Here is an 18990-nt window from a genome sequence, read left to right on the forward strand (position 1 = left end):
TGTGAGATGGATATATCTCAGTATCCCACTGTTTAGGCATACATTCCTATTTCTAAATTAAAAGAACATACCAGACACCCTGAGTTATGGGAAAACCCGTGAGCTGTGATCAAATTGTGCAAAGCCCCACGAGATACTTACTCTGCCAGGCTTAATCCCAGAAGGTTATTATTATTCCTTTTTTATTCTCCTGTTTTATTTTATTACAGAGACATTGTCACTGTTAAACATGTACTATAACTCCATGCTTCAAGGTGTGCAAACCCCTTCTTTCTCCATCACGTGCCACTAGCCTCCTCTGTACAGATTGGTTAACCAGATAACAACTACGAATCCTCTTGTCTGTTATTATCTTCCAAAGTCTTCCTCTCCACCTCCTCTATTATGCCCCTAATGATCTACATAAAGTGGTCAATATTCTTTCTTTACATGGATATTAGAACAAAAACCAAAGGACTGTGCTAAAGTTTCATGCCACTGTCAATGGCGAACTTAAAAACAGTTTTGAGTAGTACTATATATCTATACAAATAAAGACAACCTAAAAGTCAACCAAAAGAGATGACCTGCTCCACTGCACAGCCAATACAAATAACACCCTGCAGAAAAACAAGAGATCTCATCTTTAAATAAGTCAATAATACTAGTCTTTCCCTTTCAGTCAAAGTTTTATTCACACCCTCCTTCCACCTCTGCTCATCAATTCCTCCAACAAGCTGATGAGCAGTCAAGGCTCCAGTGAGAATTGTTTGCCTTAGGTTCCCGAGGCATCTGCAGCAGCTCTAGTCTTCCCCTTTGCCTCCACTGTGAGACTATTTTAGATTTGTGCATTTAGATTTGCCTGGTCTCACGATAATCTATAATGTTCACCACATAATCCACAATTATGCACCAGAATAAAAAGCAGGCCTTTGAAACCCTTCAAGTGTTCATGCAGGAAAGAGAAAGTTTTAGGTGTATTGTTGCATTTAAAGCAACTAGACAACATGGTCTGATCAGGAACATATTACTAGCACTTTACACATATTCTCTAAAATTTGCAGATGTGCTTGATGACCAGCAGAATTGCTGAGCAGCTTTTAATTAAATAACTCACTTCATTGCAGTTAACAGTTTGCAGATACGTGGAATGAGATAAAGACAAAAGGGTATCTTCACATTGAGTAAAATTCATCTACGACTGAAAATGACTGGATACAGTGCTGAAGATGATCACCTAAGCAGTGCCGATACCTGCTGTTTCTGTACAGGAAACCAGCAGTCTTTATTTCTCTATCACTGCATACACAGTGGTAACAACAACTACATTAAGCACTGGTTAACTAATACTAGCGAGCATAGACAAAGCTGACAGTAAGTGAAGTTCAGATTCTTTTGAGCACATAATTTATGTGTAAGAAGATATTGGGCAGGGGGGAAACACATGAAAGGAGGCACAAGGGACTTCTGAACTAGCAATGACTGGTTGTGAAACACTGTCACACTGGTCCTGCAATGCTCTTACGAGGCAGCATAACCAGACCAGGCTGTCAAGTAGTTTTCAAGGAAGAGCTGCACCCTGATACCTCAGGCAGTAAGAAACAGCATGAGCTAGGAGCTAGTACTCAGAGCCTGTTGATTGATGGTTAAGAAGGACATCCCTCCCTGAAATGACACACAAGCATAGACTTTGTTGCCCAAAATCCAAGACAAAGAGTGCTGGCAAATGACAGGAGATACTATTCTTGTATTTCAGCACTTCTGAACACACAAGTTTTGCAGACTTCTGCAAGACTGGAAAGTAATTTTCAATGAAATCAGAAGCTCATTTCCCCTCTCCAGTGCACTCCCAATAAAGATCAAACACCATGGCAAGATTATTGATGAGCTTTTTTTCAGCACAGGTGCCTTTGTGCTGCCACAGATCATTTTGCACTGATAAACAGCCAGCAGAGGGCACACAAAATAAAATTAGGGAACAGTGAAATAAAGCATGTTTCTGTCATTTCCCTGGGTATCTGAGATCATACTGTTTAAAGAAGCTAGAAATTATGATATCATTAATATTTATGGCCCATCTTAAACTCTGCTGTAGACCAGGGAGACTGGGAATCCATTACAGTCTTTTAAAAAGTACAACACGTTTCCACCTTGATAGCCCTGTGAACTCACATGGTCCCTAAATCCAGCTGATCTCTAACAATGTACGGCTCTGAAAGCATGTCTTAGACAATACCCATATGTCAGTGAAATGTTTAGGCATGTATTTAAACGCTCTTCTCACATATGGGACATATAAACTGCAGCCTCAGTGATTTCATAAACAGGGCTAGCATTACATATCCATATCTATCAAAAATTGAAGTAGCATGTCTTTCAATCTCAATTTTGCTTACAGGCTCTCTTTAACATACTTGCATGCATACACTTCCAAATCCTCCCCCTCCAGCATTCCTTTGTGAGAAAAAAAATTGTCTTTCTCCAAGGCACATTAGACTGAGGAGGAGAAAATCAAAAATCTGTCAACAAACTTACTTCCTGAATACTGTTTCATCACTGGAGGAGATACAGTGGTGGAAACCAGTACAAAGTAGTCCATAATCTGAACTAGATCCATTCAAATACCTAGGCAAAGAAGAATACACTACAGCAAATTCTGTTCCAGAAAACCTGATTATCATCTTAAGGTACCATACAAGGTTTGAATAAGCCCTTGAATCTCTTGATTACATCAAAATCAAACCAGGAAAGAGATTTACAGAAGGCGCTTTCCACTTCATGGCTCAAGGATGCATGTCATCACAGCACATTTAATGAACGCACTTAAAATAGAAGTAGGGAATGCTTCTTCTATGAGTATACAGAGCGCCTAACGTGACTCTTATTTGTAGAGCAGTATTTAATACTGTACAACTCACCACTGGCACCCAACTTTGCAACTGTGCCTGTAAATATGACTAATTATTAGAGCAAAATAACTATGCGAGCTCCAACATAAAACACTTGAATACCAGGAAAAACGCAAAGGCAAGATCATCCTCCTTAATTTTTAAAAACATTGCACCAAAAGGGCTGTCAAAACCACCATTTACCACACCTGTGTGCCAAAAGCTGGCTGCCTCTGTGCTTTTTGCCTGCAGCATGAACTGTTCTCTTCACCTCCACTAAAGAAAGAAAAGATAGGTAGACATCTGAAAGCCTAGTAACTTTAACCCAAAACATACATTTACAGAACCATCAAAACATATGGTACATGATGTGAACATATGTGACCATCATTCATTTTCACAACAGAGGTAAGTGCAGCTGGTAAGAAATTATTCCTATAAACTCATAGGAAGAATTACTCCAAAACCTGAAGCAGTCACAGGTAATTACTAGCTAACCTAGCCCAGGTGACTATGATAAACCTTAGGGACTACTTGTACAGTACAATCCAGGCAGCCATAGTGAAAACAAAGAAAACCCATGGTCTATGTGACTTCTGACCACTGTGACTACAGTAACTTACATGTCCTCTCAAAGAGAGGTTATGAAGCTGTGTTTAGTAATCAAACAAATAGCACATCCCCATTTCTGGGGGAAAGATAATCTCCTCTTTCAAGTCAGCAGTGACCAGTAAAAAGCAATACAGCATTTATTGAACAGACGTTCTTCCTCCCATGAGATAACAGTTCAAATAACATCAAAAAAACCTTCTGCATCTTAATCTGATCCTGCTGACAGGTATTATAGCTGCATCCAGTCCCTCAGAAAATAGAGTAACACCTGGGAGACAGAGTAAGTCTGGCCCATTATGGTTTAACAGTAAATTACCTTTTCAGTGTTGTTGTTACTGTTAGATTTGAATGGCAGCTGAACCTAGGTATTTGTTACTTGTATGCTTTATAGACTTTTGAACATACAAGAAGAAATTCATTCTTCTGCATACAAACCTCATTTAGCTCTTCTTTTTTGGCAGCAGAATCTCAGGCATCATGCTTTTTTACACATAAAGAATCCTACAAAAATGAAACTGGTTGCCTCAAGCCCCTCCCCAGGCCCCAGATTTCAAAAAACGAAATGTAATAATGGCAACTAAGCATGTCAGATACAGAAAGATATGCAACCTGTAATTCACATTCTACAGATGTAAACTTGGCAATTATATTGATCACTGCTAATCCCTAAATAATGAAATGCCAAGTGCTGGGGAATTTTAGAGATAACAACAAATGGATGCTTGCTATCTCCCAACTAATTGTAATTTCTTGGTGTTTACATCCACCTCACAGTTTTCTCAGAGCTTTACGCTAACTGCAATGCTTCCAAGGCAAATTTTAATCTTCTTTTTAATGAAATGCTTCTTACTTTACTTAAAAAGTCACTATAACAGTTAAAACTCCCCACCCAAAATAAAAATGAGTGAAAGCAATAGCAAAGAAGTGTCATTCTGGTAATTTAAACCCCCTAAAAAACCTGTTTAATATGCTGTGCTGAACTCCTGAAGCAATGGCTTCGCAAAAACATGTTAATTCCTACAGCCACTGCAGGGAAAAGATGAGCCTAGGTCCTACTAAGTCAATTTTCTTAGACCACTACTGTTATGGGATAGACGTATAGCTTAAGGCCCCTGTTTTTTACTGTTAAACTCTGCTCCACAGAAGAACACCAAGGACTAAACAAACATGAAATTAGTTGAATGAGCCCAGGGACTCACTTCCCTTCTAGCCAAAGGCCCAAATACCTTTTTCCTGAAAACATTAACTCAAACTTTTCTATGTTGGAAAAAGAGGGAGGGAAAAAAGGTAAAAAAACCCTTTTCCATCTTTTAAAGCAGAGTAATCTAAGAACAAAAATACTGATACATTTTGATCACAATTTTATAGTTACTGTGAATTTTCACTAAAAGGGTGCAGTTAGGATTGTCTGAAAATGTTTTGTGTTTAGACTTATAATTCAAACAGGTCTGGATTTTAGTTTTACTACACCTTGAATCAACTGACTTTTTAAAATACTGAGAAACTCAATAAAATACTTCTATCTCCAGTTATTGGTATGTATTCACTAACTCCATCCAGTTCACCACATGTAGTAAAACACCCATGCTTTGTCAAGCAAACCATTTTAAGGTTGTGCTTCTATGAAGGTAGTTTGTTAGCACAAGAAAAATCAATTTTTGATGTGCTGCTGGATGTTAAAATCACTGGTAGTACACACAAATAAATTTCATTTTTTTACCAGAGATTGTATTTGGTGCTTTCATAGGGCTACAGGCAAGTGTTTACAACATCGTAGTTTAAACTGATCTTCATCCCACTGTGATTCAGTTTATGTAACACTTTAATACATGCCTTTTATTGTAATATAACTACATGCTTTTCTCCAGAACCTCTGGCACAAAACCCAAGTCCCACTGAATGAAGCAACTACATATAAAGCAGAGCTTTTCCTTCTGGATGCTATGCAAGCCCATGCTTCATTCATAACTCGTTACTCTAGATCTGCCTCTCTGACATATTTTGCAATGTCCCTGTGGACTTCCCCTGGTGCTCTACAATGGAGCATCCAAGTAGTTAGAACACATTCATTTACTTGCGAACTCCTGTGATGATGAGGGGTATTATCTCACTTTTCTGCTTTCATTATTTAGCAGAAAAGATGTTTAGGTGAAAAGTATCTATTAAGTTTGCTTACATGATTAGATACCTTGAGATATGTGTTTGAGGGTGGCTTTTGTTTTCCATTGTTACTAGTTTGAGAGAAGAACTTGCCAAGTACTTCATAACTCTATTGACATTGCTTTTATCGTATGGCACCAGGGAGGAATTCTAGACCACAGCTCAACTGGTGAAGACTGGCTTTCATCCTTGTACTACTTGGCATAACTTTTACTGGATCCATGTGGTGTCTCTGTGGCCACAAGATATGATTATTACTTTTTGTGGCTTTACAGTTCAGAAGGACCAAATTGATAACATGCTGTATGATAGGTAAAACCTGTATATGTATGCTAGCATGTGAAAGTGTTTGAGAGATGGTACGGAGCTGGAAGACCACACCAGGCCGAAGCAGCCAACTTAAGCACAGTACACAATTCACATCGCTTGACTGGAAACTTAGGCAAACTATGCTGCAGACAGGTTTGCTATTAAAAGAACTAGTTCATTTGCTCCAAAGGGAGTGAACCAACACAAATGCACTGTGAACATGCAGAGAGGAGGACCTGAAAGCAAAGCCAGGAGAGAGCCATGGGGGTGCATCACAGGATATGCTATAGTTATTTCATAACAGAAAGTGTTTGGTGTCAGTGATTTCATTAGCATCACAAAGGAATTTTGCAGCAGGTAGGCTCCAGGTCTGTTGGTTGTCAGTCACAAACCAAAATAAAGATGTAGACACACTCCCACCTGCAACCCGTATTTCATTCATTCTACCTCTTCCAACTTCTGCAACAAGTACATGATGCATGTTGAAACACTTCCTTCTGTTATACAGTTCTGGTTCACTGTAAACACAGGATCCACCCTGTGCTCTTAAGAAAAGGCTCCTCTCTACAAAACAGCATACAATTAAATAATCTTTAATAGCCCCAAACTGCCTGTATATGGGACAGAGAAAGAAGGAGTAATGGGACCATTTATGCTTTTGTATCCTTGAAAAGTAGAACAGGAAGTGGTATTGCTGTGGGATGGAAAAAAAATAACTTTACAATGTCCAGCTACTCATACAGTGTTCTCATTTCTGGACACACAGTCTAAGACTCAATCTAAATTCTAAAAAGTTCTTTTTCTATTGTCATCTATGCTCTCTTGGTCCTATCAGACTGGTACAATTAATACATTCTTATTTATGTCCTGTGAGCATCATAATGCTCAGATTCATGTAGTTAACCTCTGCAGCAATATAAAATGATCGTATTAACAGTTATTTTATGGACTTTGAAAGAGATTAATATACTTTCACTTCTGTTAGTATCTACTCTCATTGGCATAAAATTGGGAAAGAAACTTACTTCCCTGGATCCAGTTTAATTACTTACTTTGTTTTACTGCTCTCCAAAATCTTCAATGATTAATTTTCTTATCAACCATAAAAGCATCATAATTATAAACTCTCTGAAAGATTTTGTTACAACCACTTCATTTTCTGAAATGATTAAGCGGGGGCTTATTTCATGCCCTTTTTCTAAAAACCACACCAAAGGTAACTCCATGATTTCAGTGGTGTTAGCCTGATAGGTCTAGGAGCTGAAACATTTAAGAGACAGAATAAAATACCATGGTGTAGATGTTGTTTCCCCACAGAGTGCCATCATCGTTCAGACCTGCTATTCACCTGACAGGTATATATATTAACCTATTGACAGGTATAAGGTAGGTATAGTAGGCTGCAAGGCAGATCAAGGCAAAAGTCAGCCTCTGTTTGTTGTACTTGATTTTCACAACAGGTACTTGAGCAGTGAACACTTAAAAAAAAGTATTTACACGTTCAATTCAAATTAGTTGTCCCTCAGGGCAAGTTTAGTTAATTATGACACATTCATACACACTACTGCAAGCTGACACTAACACCTAATCAGCATAAACAAATGAGGTAGTAACACAGGGAAGGAAGCATAATACTTCTGAAAAGGAAACAAAAGCCAGCAACTTACCTCATGAAGGAGGGCTACCAACATTTGCTGGAAATTCCGTCCCCTGCTGACCAGAAATCGATTAATAGGCTTTCCGTCTTTGCCCACATGGACTGGAAGGTCGTAACACAACAACATGCCAGCTTAAAGAGGGTGGAAAGGGGAAAAGATCGGTCAACATCAATACTCATGCTAATGGTTCAGGAGTCTTCCACAAGTCAGTGGAGAATCCAAAGCAAAGTAAAGTTAATTTAATAAAGCCAACAATTTACAAGCACATGTAAGCATATGCAAATGGTGTGTCACTGTCTCTTAACCTGATTCACCCTCAGATTCATAGAAATCTTTGAGTCAAGGCATGTACACTTGTCTACTTCAAGAAAGTGACAGCTCACCTGCAAGGCCTGGTGTCATGCCTGGTTGTTTGTTCCTCTCATACATTTTTAGCAAAAAATTTGGAACACCTGCCATGGTCTTCCCCTGGTCTGAGCGTATGGCCCCTCCTCTCAAGGCAGAATGATACACACCACGGGGCATGTTGGTCATCTCCTGTTTCACAAGTGATGCTGCGAACTCTTCAAATGCTGGATGAAGTACAAGAAAATGAGGAGAGAAGAAAGGGACTGTCAGAGCCTGATGACTGAGAGGCAAAACGATCCCTGGAAAACCCAAAATGGCACCTGTGCTTCAGGGGACTTATGTTTAGATAAACTAGTAATGACACTTCAGACGAAAGCTCAGGGTCAAAGAACTGAGAACTCTTAGCAAGAACTCGAGCAACTCTCTGACACCATACTTGCCACCACTGCAACTTCTTCAAGAGGCTCTGAGTAGGTCATGCCAGATACTAAGGTTGGGAAGAAAAGTAGCCTTAACTATTCCATAAGCTGTTGACTGCACTCTTCCACTGCTACACCAATAACACTGCCACATGCTGACAGGAGAGAAATAAAACTGATGTTTACCAACGTAGTGAAAAATATTGCCTTTAAAACCAGGTTGTTATGAAAGAGATTTCAAAGCACAATGCAAAGAGGGTAGATGGGAGAGAGGGTGAGTATATGCAAACAGGGATACAGAAAGAGAGATGTACTACCTTGATTTCTGCTAACATAGCAGTACAAATTATTAAGTTCTGTATTCTCAAGCTATGCATTTTAATTTAAAGTTATTGTTCATTTATGAAGTCAATCTGAAGCAGCCTTTACAGGCACACGTTCAAAAAAAAGGTCATGTTTCCGTATGTGCCATGTATGTACACATATATGACTGCATAGAGTTTGTTACCACATCACAACTGAGAGCCAGCATTGTACCCGGACCTTGCAAACTTGATAGGTTTAAGTCTGTTAGTGCTTCAGTTCTTCAACTGAGTTTTAAGGGGATTTATAGAAACTGTTTCACACTAGGCTTAAAACTCTAGGATACAAGTTCCCAAATCACAGGCAGTCCTGTTTTCACTAGGAACTACAGGACAATGGAGACAAAAGGGCACTCCCTCATCTTTCTGGGTCCAAGAAATACCTATGGCAGCTTGCAATAAATAGCTTTGTACTGAAACTTCTCCACATTTCCTGTTATCAGCAAGTTCCCACGATTTTCAGCAATGCTTTTTCCCTGTTCAACTTCACAGTGGACTAGCAGTCTAAATCTGATAGGTTTTTGTAGCATGGCAGGAAGGGCACCTACACCTGGGGATATTTCTTTTCTCCACCTGTAATGCCAATATTCTTCAAACAAAAGCCTCCGAATGCAGTTAGGAATTTTCGCTACAGTGACTCAAACAGAAACTGTGAATCTTTGTCCCCAATCCTCAACACTATATACTCTTCCAACAAAAACAGATTTATTGACATGAATACACTATCCACCTACCTGCTCTTTACTTTTGCAAGAGCTTTTTTGTTTAGGGTGGATACAGCAATAGAGAAGAAACTCTGTGAATGAGGACAGCTCTCTCTCTGCTGGTAGCCATCCACATTGACAGGGACACCACAGTACAGGTCGTATCACTGCTGTCAAATTACTGCACTTGCTAATTATACCAAAGGACTTAATACTTACAAGCCACTCAAAAGCAATTCTTCATGCAAGAGATACATCCCAAGGATCTAGGCTGCCAGATATAACCCAAACCTGAAAATCTGGATGAATTTACTGAAACACCTAGATGCGCAGCAAATGCTAGAATGTTGTACTTTAATGCTTGGAATCAGACTGAAGGAAAAAAAGAGGTAACTAGTATCACCAGAAAAAATTCTTAGCATCATTGCTGCAGAGATATACCTCTCGAATAGTAGTAGTAGTGAAGATAATCACAATAATAATAATGATAATAGCCATTGTCTGAAGTGCATAGTTTCTTATATGGGATTATTTTTAATTCTCTACCACATTTCAGACAAGTCTCAGACACCCAACATGAAGAACTACTAAAATGACAAACAATAAAGATTTCATACCCCTTCTGATACCCTGTGGATTCTAATGCTTTGACATAATATGGAAACTGAAATGACAGCTTAGTTTTAAAGGGGAGAAAACACTGCATAAAACTTCACTTTCCAATGCCTCACCTAAGCAGAGAGCTACAGCAAACTGGAATTGCAGCATGTTCCAACCAACTGCCACAGAAAGTCTATTTTTACTATGTTTCCTAAATTTTCCTCAGCTCTGTTGCAGAAACAGACCCTACAGATCTGCAAACTTAGATATTTTCCTCCAACAGAGCTGGATAAGGCACTTGGAAAGAAACCCCACAATTCAGTATTAATGCCAGCACCAAGCCCGCCTTCTTATTGGAACCTTTTAACTGCAGCTCCCAAAGCATAACTATGTTATGTTATAGAGTTCAAGTCTCCAGGAAGAAGCATGCGGATGCTGAAAAAACCTAAAGATTTTCCTTCTACTGCAAAGATTAAAGAATAGGGAGCCAGGCATCAGGCTGAGCCAGCATGGGTTTATGGAAGGCAGGTCCTGCTTGACGAACCTGATGTCTTTCTACAATAAGATGATCTGCCTATTGGATGAGGGAAAGGCTGTGGATATTGTCGACCTAGACTTCAGTAAAGCCTTTGACGCCGTCTCCCACAGCATTCTCCTGGAGAAACTGGCTGCTCATGGCTTGGATGGGTGTACCCTGCACCTGGACGGACGGCAGCTAGCTGGACGGCCAAGCCCAAAGAGTGGTAGTGAATGGCATTACATCCAGCTGGCGGCCAGTCACAGATGGTGTTCCCCAGGGCTCAGTGCTCGGGCCAGTCCTGTTTAATGTCTTTATCGATGACCTGGCTGAGGGGTCAATCACACTCTTGGTAAGCTTGTAGATGACACCAAATTGGGGGGGGGGAGTGTTGATCTGCTTGAGGGCAGAAAAGTCTTGCGTTTTTTTTTTTTTAGTTTAAATTGGTTGGGTGCTGAGGTAATAACAGACTGATTCCTGTTCTTACCTCTGCCACAAAGAGTGGTTCCAGAGAATGTTTACCAATATGGTGATAGGCACTTTATGTATATATAAATATAAATGAAAGCTCTGCAGAGGGATCTGGGCAGGCTGGACCGATGGGCCGAGGCCATTCCTGTGAGGTTCAACAGGGCTCAGTGCCGGGTCCTGCCCTTGGGTCACAGCAGCCCCACACAGCGCTACAGGCTGGGGCAGAGTGGCTGGAAAGGGCCTGGTGGGAAAGGGCCTGGGGGTGCTGGTTGATGGCTGGCTGAACATCATGGTAAACAAGTTCTTCCTCATATTCAGATGGAACCTCCAGCACTGCAGTTTGTGCCCGCTGCCCGTTGTTCTGTCTTGGGCACCACTGAAAAAAGCCTGGCCCCATCCTCTTGGCACTCAGCCTGAAGATACCTGTATGCACGATGAGATCCCCTCTCAGCCTTCTCCAGGCTGCACCGGCCCATCTCTCTCGGCCTTCCCTCATGAGGGAGATGCTCCAGCCCCCTCACCCCCTTGGCAGCCCCCCGCTGGCCCCTCTCCAGTCGCTCCCTGTCTCTCCTGAACTGGGGAGCCCAGCGCTGGGCACAGCACTCCAGGTGCGGCCGCAGCAGGGCAGAGCAGAGGGGCAGGACACCCCCCGCACCCGCTGGCCACGCTCCTCCTGATGCAGCCCGCGCTGGCAGCGGCCTTCTTGCCCACCAGGGCACACTGCTGGCCCACGGGCCACTCGGTGTCCTCCAGGCCTCCCAGGCCCTTCCCCGCAGAGCTGCCTGCCAGCAGGTCAGCCCCAGCCTGTGCTGGTGCGTGGGGTCGCTCCCCCCCGGCGCAGGACCCTACCCCTGCCTTTGCTGAGCTTCATGACGCCCCCCCCTGCCCCACTGCCCAGCCTGCCCGGGCCCCGCCGAACGGCAGCGCAGCCCCCGGGGTATCAGCCGCCCTCCCAGCGCTGTACCACCAGCAAACTCGCTGCGGGCACGCTCTGCCCCTTCACCCAGGGCGCTGGGGGGTGGGCTGAGCAGGACGGGACCCGGTGCTGAGCCCCGGGGCACAGCGCTGGCTGCGGGCCCCCAGCTGGGCTGCGCCGCTGGTCACAGCCCTCTGGGCTCTGCCATCAGCCAGGTCTCAGCCCACCTCCCTGCCCACGCGCCCAGCCCACCCGGCCTGCCCTCACCTGGGGCGGCTGTGGGAGACAGGGGCAAGAGCCTTGCTGAGGGCAGGGCAGACAACACCCACTGCTCTCCCCTCATCCACCCGGCCAGGCGTTCCAGCACAGAAGGCTATCAGGTTGCTCAGGCGTGATTTCCCCTTGGTCAATCCATGCTGACCACTCCTGAATAGCCTTCTTTTTCTCTCTGTGCTTCAAGATGACCTCCAGCATGAGCTGTTCCATCACCTTCCCAGGGATGGAGGTGAGGCTGACTGGCCACCAGTGTCCTGCGTCCTCCTTCTTGCCCTTTTTGAAGACTGGAGCGACACTGGCTTTCCTCCAGTTCTCAGGCACCCCTCCTGTTCTCCATGACCTTTCAAAGATGAGCTAGGCAGTAACATCTGCCAGCTCCCTCAGCGCTTGGGGATGCATTGCATCAGGGCCCATGGATTTGTGGGTGTCAAGTTCACTTAGGTAACCCATACTCAGTGAATGCTTGGGTTCAGAAAGCTATCTGCATGTATGTTTTTATACCAGTCCGTGGTAGCTGCACCTTTTTATTCAGTCTGTTCTCTCTAAAGTCCATTTTGGTTCCCTGTCTTCCTGGTAAGTTGCCTATCTCGGCATCCATTACACAGCTTGAGTTTTCTAACTAGATACATCACTGTCTTTTGTTGAAGTAGGTTATGTCAGTCTTCCCCACAAAACTTCCAGAACTTACTAGTTAGTGCATACACACTCTCCAGGTGGGGCTGCACATACTCCAGACCTCAATGCATGGAGTGTTCAACAGATGGATCTTTCTAGGACCCCTCACTGGGGGAAAATACTACAAAATACTACTACTATCGTATAGCTGTGTTTACAGGCTGCAATCACACATCAAGATCCCAGGCATTCTACAGTGAAATTACAGTGCCTGTGTTCAGCCACTAACATCACACTACCTTGTAACTGGAAGTGAAAGATAGCATTAATGAGGGTAATTAAGTAAACATTAAAAAATCTAAATAATTTGGTGATGCAACTGCATAGGTGTCAAAACAAGCGCATCAACCACTGACTATCTGTTGAAACATATTTCAGTATCAATATGCATCACTAAAATTAAGCATCAACCATAGCACTAGTATCTATTGACAAAGTAGATATTGTATATAGCACTGTTTTAATATTATTAATACTCTGTTTATAAAACACCACAGTTTTGGGTGCGGGTTTTTTTCCTTCAGTCCACCCTGGGCTAAAATACAAAGTTGCCTTTATAAACACCTGCTCACTCCTCCCTATTGAAGTTGTCCTGTGATGAAGCAAGCCAGCCCTTGAAGCAAATTATACGGAACCAGCTTCTCCTATATGACAGATAAGGATTTGTAAGTTATGTTGCAAGCACTTTTTCCACCATGAGGACCTCTGACCCACTATGTTCCTAAAAATGGATAATCTGGTAAGATACTTTCCCAGGGCAGGGGGAAGGCTACACTTTAACATAATGCTCCATTATAGACGCTCCATTACAAAAAAAACAAATGTCTGTACAGCCACAGTGATTATAATTCTGCAAAGTAACCTCAAATACTTTATGTATTATACCTCCTAAAACAGAAGCTGGTGTTAGAGACAACAGCTTGATGTATGAAAAACCTGGAACAGAAAGATCTGTCGCCTCCTCCTCCTCTTCATCTTCATTCATGTCTGCCTCCTCCAGTGAGTCAACTTCTAGTCGTGCCTGAAAGATTAAAAAAATGGAATGTCAGCATAAAAATTCTGAATCCTCATTACCTTTCTGACTCCAAGTATCAAACAATGTCAAAACCACCAACTAAATATGAAAAGTTCCTAATCTCATTGATTTCACTCCATTTCATTAATTTGAAGCTGCAAGATTATAAGCTATTCTTCTACCCGAATGCTAGACATTGTTTTTCCACACTAGTTTTCAGAATTTGAAAAACTGCAATATATTTACAATGCTTTCAGTGAAAACAGACTTACTCATTTTCTGACAAGTGTAAAGTAACAGCACCAATAATAAAAAGCTATGTTTTACTGTAAAATATTTAGTATTACAGCACTGTTTAGGAGATTTTCCTCATTCTATTTCATGCTTGTCTACGCCAAACACACGCTTCATTTGTAAGGTTTATGCTGAACTATTCTTATCAATTTATATAAAGCAAGTATGTTTTTAATTTTAAAGTTTCTTATTCCGACCTTTTCATAACAGCCCGTTACAACACACAAATGGAGCAAATCTTGTAATAATGTAGTAAATAAAAACTTACAGAAGTATTTACTATGCCATAAAGAACCAATGGACTACTGATTATTGCCTAGCCTGTCTTACAAGGTTATTGTGGGAAAAAAGTCACATGGAAGACCTTGTATGTTCATCTCCTTGCACTCTTCCGTTTTGTAAGGTTATTGAGCAAACTGATCAGACCCAAGTTTCAGTTTAACAGCCCTCCACATACTTAAAAAGTTTTCCAATAAATACCTCAATTCCTTTCTGTCTGCCTTTATCAACTAAAAAGCAAAATGTTATGCTGTAAAAGTTCAGAACAGAAATGAAGGAAAAGTTTTCAGCTTAATTCCAAAAATAATACTTACTTTTCAAACTGACTTGCCCATTTCAGGAACAAAAGCTCTAAGCATAAGTGTGACTGCAATGGATGAAGCAGTCATCACAAGAGCTGCTTATTGTCAAGACTTGACTGCAAGCATTAACAGAAGAGCATAAAATGCAGATGAGGTGCCCCCAAAATAACCTGATGATTTAACTAATGAAAGAAGAAAACATACCTTCTTTCTGACTGCTTAGACCTCACTCAGCCTCCATTTGTGCCTTTCCCCTCTCATCATACATATGCTAAACATACATACATGCTAATGATGATTAGCATACATCATCACAGTATGTATGCTAATCATACATAATATCACCCCATTTCACCAGCAGGAGCTCATATTCCTTCTGTGAGGCTCTGACGGTTGTCTGGTAGATGGCACAGTGCCTTGTTTCCCTTCCAATAGGACATAACTCACATCAGGTAGAAGTCCTTACTATTAAACACACAACATTGCTACCTGTTCAGGAAGATGAAGAATTCTATGTTCTTCAGAGCCAAATGACGAGAGTGATTTATAGGCTGAAATGGCCACAAGAGCATCCTAGAAAATTAACAGGAAGAAAAAGAAAATCACAAGTACAGTATATGGTATTGGTACCTACTAGAAACATTCAAAGACCCTACCCACTAACCACTGAATGCTGAAAAAGACTTTAAAATAACAGTGTTTTCCTGAGGTTCATTCTCAATTGCTTACTTTATACATACAATGCAAACTAGCAAGACCAACTATCTAGGCTTGATAGCAAAGATTATGATTGCTACACTCCATTACTGCTGTTAGGGTAGTTTATGTAGAAATATCTAATCTATATTTAAACTAAAATACTTTGCTTCCACCAGCCTCATGGGGATGATGATCCAGCATTCCCACTGCGTTACAATACCCCACCAAAGAACTGAGTTAGTTGTTCTAGCTGCACCTTTGCCAAAAGTGCTTCACCCTGTCAAGGTTGAAGCCTATCAGAGGAGTCAAACTAGTTTGTGTTACAATTCTCCTTGGAAGTGGCAGAGGTTAGGACCATCAATTACCACCTTTCATGCACATTACATTGCTTCAAAATCAGTGTTAAATGGTCAGTGGCAAGAAGAAAACCCCATTAGAAAATGAGATTGCTGACACTGATAACCTTGTCTTGACAGAAAAGTATAAAACTTTATATCCAGTTGCTGACACCAGAGAGAAACATTTTCAGTTGTATCACCTACCCTGTTTTGTGTGTTGTTCCAAAGGAAGCTGATAACTTGAGCTTTGAACTTCTGTAAAAGCAAACAAAATAGGCATTCAGATTTTCTTTAACCAAATAAGCAGTTGAAACAGAGGCAGTTACCTGAAACAAACTCCTGCCACATTAACATGCACTGAGCTAGTTAAGTGGAACAGGTTTGAACTGTAGCTGCATTCACATGTCCTCACATTCTGGGAGAAAGGAACCTCCGATCAACCTTGCACTGGAATTTCTCACCTGTCTCCCAGGATTCACTAATGCAAGGTAAAACTGTGAAACTGTATGGAAATATGCACTATGATTAACCTGAATTAGGCAGTGGGAGCTACTTAGTTATTAAAAACAAACAGGCACATTTAAAACTCATATACAAAGATACACTAAGAGACTCACCTTAGTCCTTGAGTACATACCTCATGTTCATCCGTATTCACTGCTAATGAGGGAACCAGGGCAAACAATTCATTCAGAGCTTTTAAAATGAGGGGTCTGGTATCGCAACTCAGCTTTGCTGACAAAGCATTCCATGTAGAACGGATGCAAACAACCTGGAGGGGAAAGGCAAAGTCACCGTTACTAACTGCAATTCCAACCTGACTTAAACAACATTTCTTTCCGGTATTTGCCTTCTTTCTTCCTATTTGGGAACAGAAGTTAATATAGGGTTCATAAAAAAAAAAAGCAAGCATGTTAAAACAACTTATGTTAAAAGTCTCACAGTATATTAACTGACATCATGCAATAATACTGCACAACACTTCACCAGATAAAGCAGCTGCCAGTAAGAATAAATAGGACACTGTTAGCAATACATATAAAGCTGTAGATGTATCTTCATATAACACTACTGCTTACTTCACTTGTTCAAAGTAGCTTAAAAGCATGCTGTCTCTGGGAGCTCAAGGGGATGAAAGCAATGGAAGCTATGTTCCCTGGAAGCCCCCCATAAAACAAAATGCCCTTAATCTTTAAACACAACCAAATCCAACTACATTTGTGGAACAAAAGAAGAATGAAAAACTGCAGGAATCCAGAAATCACTGGGAAAATGTCAAATTAAAATAAGCACTACTACCACAGCTTCATTAGCCCTATACTAAGCAGGTCAGTTCTTAAAATTTACAGCAAGAGAAATCACTTCAATGAACCAGTAACATTAAAAAATTCTATCAGGAAACCACAGATGATAGTAACATCATGCTTCCAATTGTTAACTTACTAAAACTGTAAAACTGGTTTGAAAATCATGGAATTTTGTATTCTGTAATATGAATTCAAAGCCTCATCATTTGCTTTCCAAGTCCTTTGCACATAGTAACTTGAGCCTTTTAAATCTGCCTTTGCAGTTATACTAGAAACCAGAAAGTTACTGTGCATTAAATAGAAACTGAAATCACTTCAGACACACTTCTGCAATCCCAACTAGATTCCCAAAGAAAGAAGAAAAAGACGGGGGGTGGCAACAACAACATAATATTGGCAATGGCAGGTAAAACCAGAAGTATCTGCAGGCTTCCACCCTACAAAGAATCCAGTATAAACTGGAAAAATCATGCTTTTTCTATTGGTTGGGTTGGGTTTTTTTTCAACTCGGAAGGTCAATATGTGGTTATGGAACATGCATACCCTGAAAAGCAAAGTATCTTGTCATTACAGACTATAAAATGTAACACTCCGAGTATCTTACAGGGTTTGGTTCCATGGCTGGAATTTTTTCACAGATAAGAAATCACTGGGGGCAGGGGGAAACAAAACACCCAAAAAGCTGAAATCCTCAAACAAAAAGGTAGCATTCCGCATAGAAAAAAAGTCTACCCTGCTCTTTAATACCTATAGAGGAAAGCCGAACAATTAAGTTTCAAAATTTAATAGTACTAGATACATGTACCCCAGTGGTTAGGCGACAAGACGACTTATCAGGAGCGAATTCTCCTGATCTATATGCAGATACTACATACACTGGGAAGCATTATAGCATGGTAAAAAGCATTAGCTAGCCAGCTCAATGGCAAAAACTGTATGTGATTTTGTCAGCTGTAAGAAAAAAATCGGGGGGGGGGGGGGGGGGGGAAGGGCAGCAAAGGGGGGAGTTCTACCACTTGTTTCTCACAGTTGAATGGTTTCATTAGCACCAAACAACAAACCTTTTCCTCACTCTCACTCAAGTGTTTCATAATCCACAGCAAATCTCCTGGTTTTTTGCCCTAGCCAACTATGACTTCCAGGGCTCTCAGACATCACACTGAATAAAGACAGGAACCAAGTGTCTGATAACACATATTTACAGCGACTTCTGTATTACAGTGTTTTTTCACAGAATACATGAAAATACTGGCCCTATTTTATCAAGTCAGCTAGTTCACTCTCATGGCAAGCTGCCCGAAAGAATGTTCTGGAGACACGCTTCACTTGTAAGGGTGTCTAGCTATGCATTCAGTCTCCGTGATCTCATTGTTGTCAACATGAAATGATTCTCTTCTCCTAGTGATGCTAGGTTAGCCGCATAGCTGTAACTTTGTATGAATGACTGTGCCCTTGAAGGAGAACTATAAACCTCATAAAGGGAACATCCTACCCCAGGAGGTGCCAACAACCAGTTAACTGCAATGAAGACAAGAAGTCAGCAGAAGGCGGCTCTAACTAGGGCTGTAAAGGCAGCAGGGGCAGGTCATGACCACTGACTCCATTCAGCACTAAAAGACCACCCCCCTGCCTCCCTCAGACATGCATAGTAAATTAAAAATACACTAATTTTAAATCAATGCGAGACAATTACAGACCATCAGGAAGCTACCGTGCACAACTAATTACCAATAGTATCTTTTAGGTACAGTTTGGAAAATACATATGTATAACTAGACTGTATAAATATTATTCTTGTTCTTCTGAGTTTTGGGCTTGCTTTGTGGAACATCACCTAGCCCCCAGCTTTGCGCAAACCTGTA

The 18990-nt window shown here is 41.3% G+C and overlaps 1 protein-coding gene across 3 annotated transcripts in view; it reads right to left on the reverse strand.

Moving 5' to 3' along the window:
* FOCAD (focadhesin) overlaps positions 1-18990 on the reverse strand; it is a 123373-nt gene that overhangs the window by 40688 nt on the left and 63695 nt on the right. For 2 of the 3 annotated variants that reach the window (XM_037372744.1, XM_037372743.1), the window contains exons 17-22: positions 16459-16593; positions 16026-16076; positions 15274-15357; positions 13780-13915; positions 7990-8178; positions 7616-7737 (exon numbers count right to left, since the gene is read on the reverse strand). In XM_037372744.1, the coding sequence (XP_037228641.1) occupies positions 7616-7737; positions 7990-8178; positions 13780-13915; positions 15274-15357; positions 16026-16076; positions 16459-16593 (717 nt within the window). The remainder of the gene's footprint in view (positions 1-7615; positions 7738-7989; positions 8179-13779; positions 13916-15273; positions 15358-16025; positions 16077-16458; positions 16594-18990) is intronic. The other variant, XM_037372745.1, reaches the window with a different exon arrangement.

The sequence above is a fragment of the Falco rusticolus genome, chromosome Z (genome assembly GCF_015220075.1).
Source record: "Falco rusticolus isolate bFalRus1 chromosome Z, bFalRus1.pri, whole genome shotgun sequence".
Taxonomy (NCBI): Eukaryota; Metazoa; Chordata; class Aves; order Falconiformes; family Falconidae; genus Falco; species Falco rusticolus.